At 55.7% G+C, this 1,700-nt stretch overlaps 1 protein-coding gene and 1 long non-coding RNA gene across 2 annotated transcripts in view; one reads left to right on the forward strand and one right to left on the reverse strand.

Annotated features, from left to right (window-relative positions):
- Nucleotides 1-1,694, reverse strand: part of LOC100744250 (trichohyalin) — a 61,123-nt gene extending 59,429 nt beyond the window's left edge. The window contains exon 1 of the mRNA XM_024367073.2: nucleotides 1-1,694. This exon is cut by the window's left edge and continues 451 nt beyond it. Within this exon, the coding sequence (XP_024222841.1) occupies nucleotides 1-350 (350 nt within the window). The 5' untranslated portion in view covers nucleotides 351-1,694.
- LOC117151544 overlaps nucleotides 213-1,700 on the forward strand; it is a 4,095-nt gene continuing 2,607 nt past the window's right edge. The window contains exon 1 of the long non-coding RNA XR_004461560.1: nucleotides 213-332. This is a non-coding gene — a long non-coding RNA (uncharacterized LOC117151544). The remainder of the gene's footprint in view (nucleotides 333-1,700) is intronic.

Genomic DNA, 1,700 nt, shown 5'->3' on the forward strand with positions numbered 1-1,700 from the left:
CTCGAGGCGCTTCTGGATCTGTGATGTCCGCCCCCACCGCCCCCGGTTGACATACTCCTGCCCCTCTCCTCGAGCATCACGGGACTGGCGAGGTCCTCGTCGCGGGAGTAGTACGGACTGCCCAGCTGATGGTGATGGTAGCTGCCGAATCCGAGGTGCTCCGGCGAGTTGTTCCCGCTACGAGTGCCTCTCTTGCGACCCAAAGGACTGCCACGACCGCTCGCGTAGCTTCTCGACGGGCTACGATCGACAGTGGGCAACTCGCCTACGCGACGACCGCTTCGGGGCGAACGAGTACCGCCTCCTGGCCCGACCACTCCGCTTCCGCTCGAGTACGGATCTCGCGACATTGTTTCTCGATTCAGTTCTATACTTTCTATCAATCGTTTTTCTCCGATTAATGGTACGCAGTTCGCGCGAATACTCTTTCCGCTTTCTCGTGGAGGATTTCGTGAGATTGCTCACTATGTCTCTACGTTCGCTGCTCCTCGGATAACTCGACAATTAAGACTCGTGATAATAAATTGGTCGATCTTTCTCGATACTTTCTTCGCGCGAGTAATTTATTCGAGTGCGCCGAGAATAATTTCGTCGTGTCTTTCTAATCTCGTTTTTCTCTAGCGTTCTATGATTTTTCTACGCGAATCGGGTTGATCTATCGTTACTTTTCGCGGATCAGATACGAGCATATTCTCCGCGTCACGCGACTTGTTTCGCGTTTCAGGCACGTGTGCCGATCCTCGATGATCCGTTTCGATCGTCCTGTTATGCCACGGTGTCCATCCAATCGAGTGCCGATCCGCCGCTCGAGATTCTCGTTTCCGTTGCAATTTTTCACGCAACGTGGTCCCGAATCGGTTTGGCAGCTCTTCTACTCTACGCGAAAATGTTTGTCCGCGAGCGGCGAGCATTGACGACAACGCCTAACGCGTCGATCGAAGAGAGGTCCGGCGATCGATCGGCTTCATCGTTAAACAGATCCACCTTAACCAACTCGAATCACCGGCAAGCCAGTTCTCTTTCTCTCTCCTTTCTTTCTCTTGTTATTCCTTGCCAAGGATCCACCTTCTTGCTGGAAAGCCGTGCCGCACGCGTGGCTCGTCCCGTGTATGCGTGAGGTCACGACCCTCGTACTCGACGATCGATCTTTGACCTTCTTTCACCGGCAAAGCCCATCGAGTGGAGATGGATAGAGATCGAGGGGGAGAGAGAAAGAGAGGAGGACGATCCCGTTTCCGCGACGAATCCGTACTCCACCGGCGCACCGTACCGATATTCTCCTTAATCTTCCCTCTTCCTCCGTATCTCTTCCGATCGCTCCTCTCTCCCTCGCCCTCCGTCTCGCGAATCCTTCGGACGGGACTGAGTTCCTGATCTCCGTTCGTGTCGCGGTGTCCAGTCGCGAGAACCGACTCTCTTCCGCGAACCCTCTGCCAACACGGGGCGAGCAGAGTGGTCGGGGCGCGTGCGTGCGTATTTTACGCGCGTCTGTTTACCAGCCGTGTGTCTACACGCGCCGCGGCGTTCCCGTTTCGCGAAACCCGTACCACCTCGGCTCCCTCCTTATCGATCTCATCCTCGCGTCTCTTCTCTCCGGTCCCGTGATCGTCTCGCCTCCACGTTCTCGGTGTTCGCGTTCCTCTATATTCTTCCTCCCTCGCGCCTCCACTCTCCTTCCCCTTTCTATCTCACCCTCTCCT

This window comes from Bombus impatiens, unplaced genomic scaffold (assembly GCF_000188095.3).
Source record: "Bombus impatiens unplaced genomic scaffold, BIMP_2.2 scf_0264, whole genome shotgun sequence".
In the NCBI taxonomy this organism is placed as follows: domain Eukaryota; kingdom Metazoa; phylum Arthropoda; class Insecta; order Hymenoptera; family Apidae; genus Bombus; species Bombus impatiens.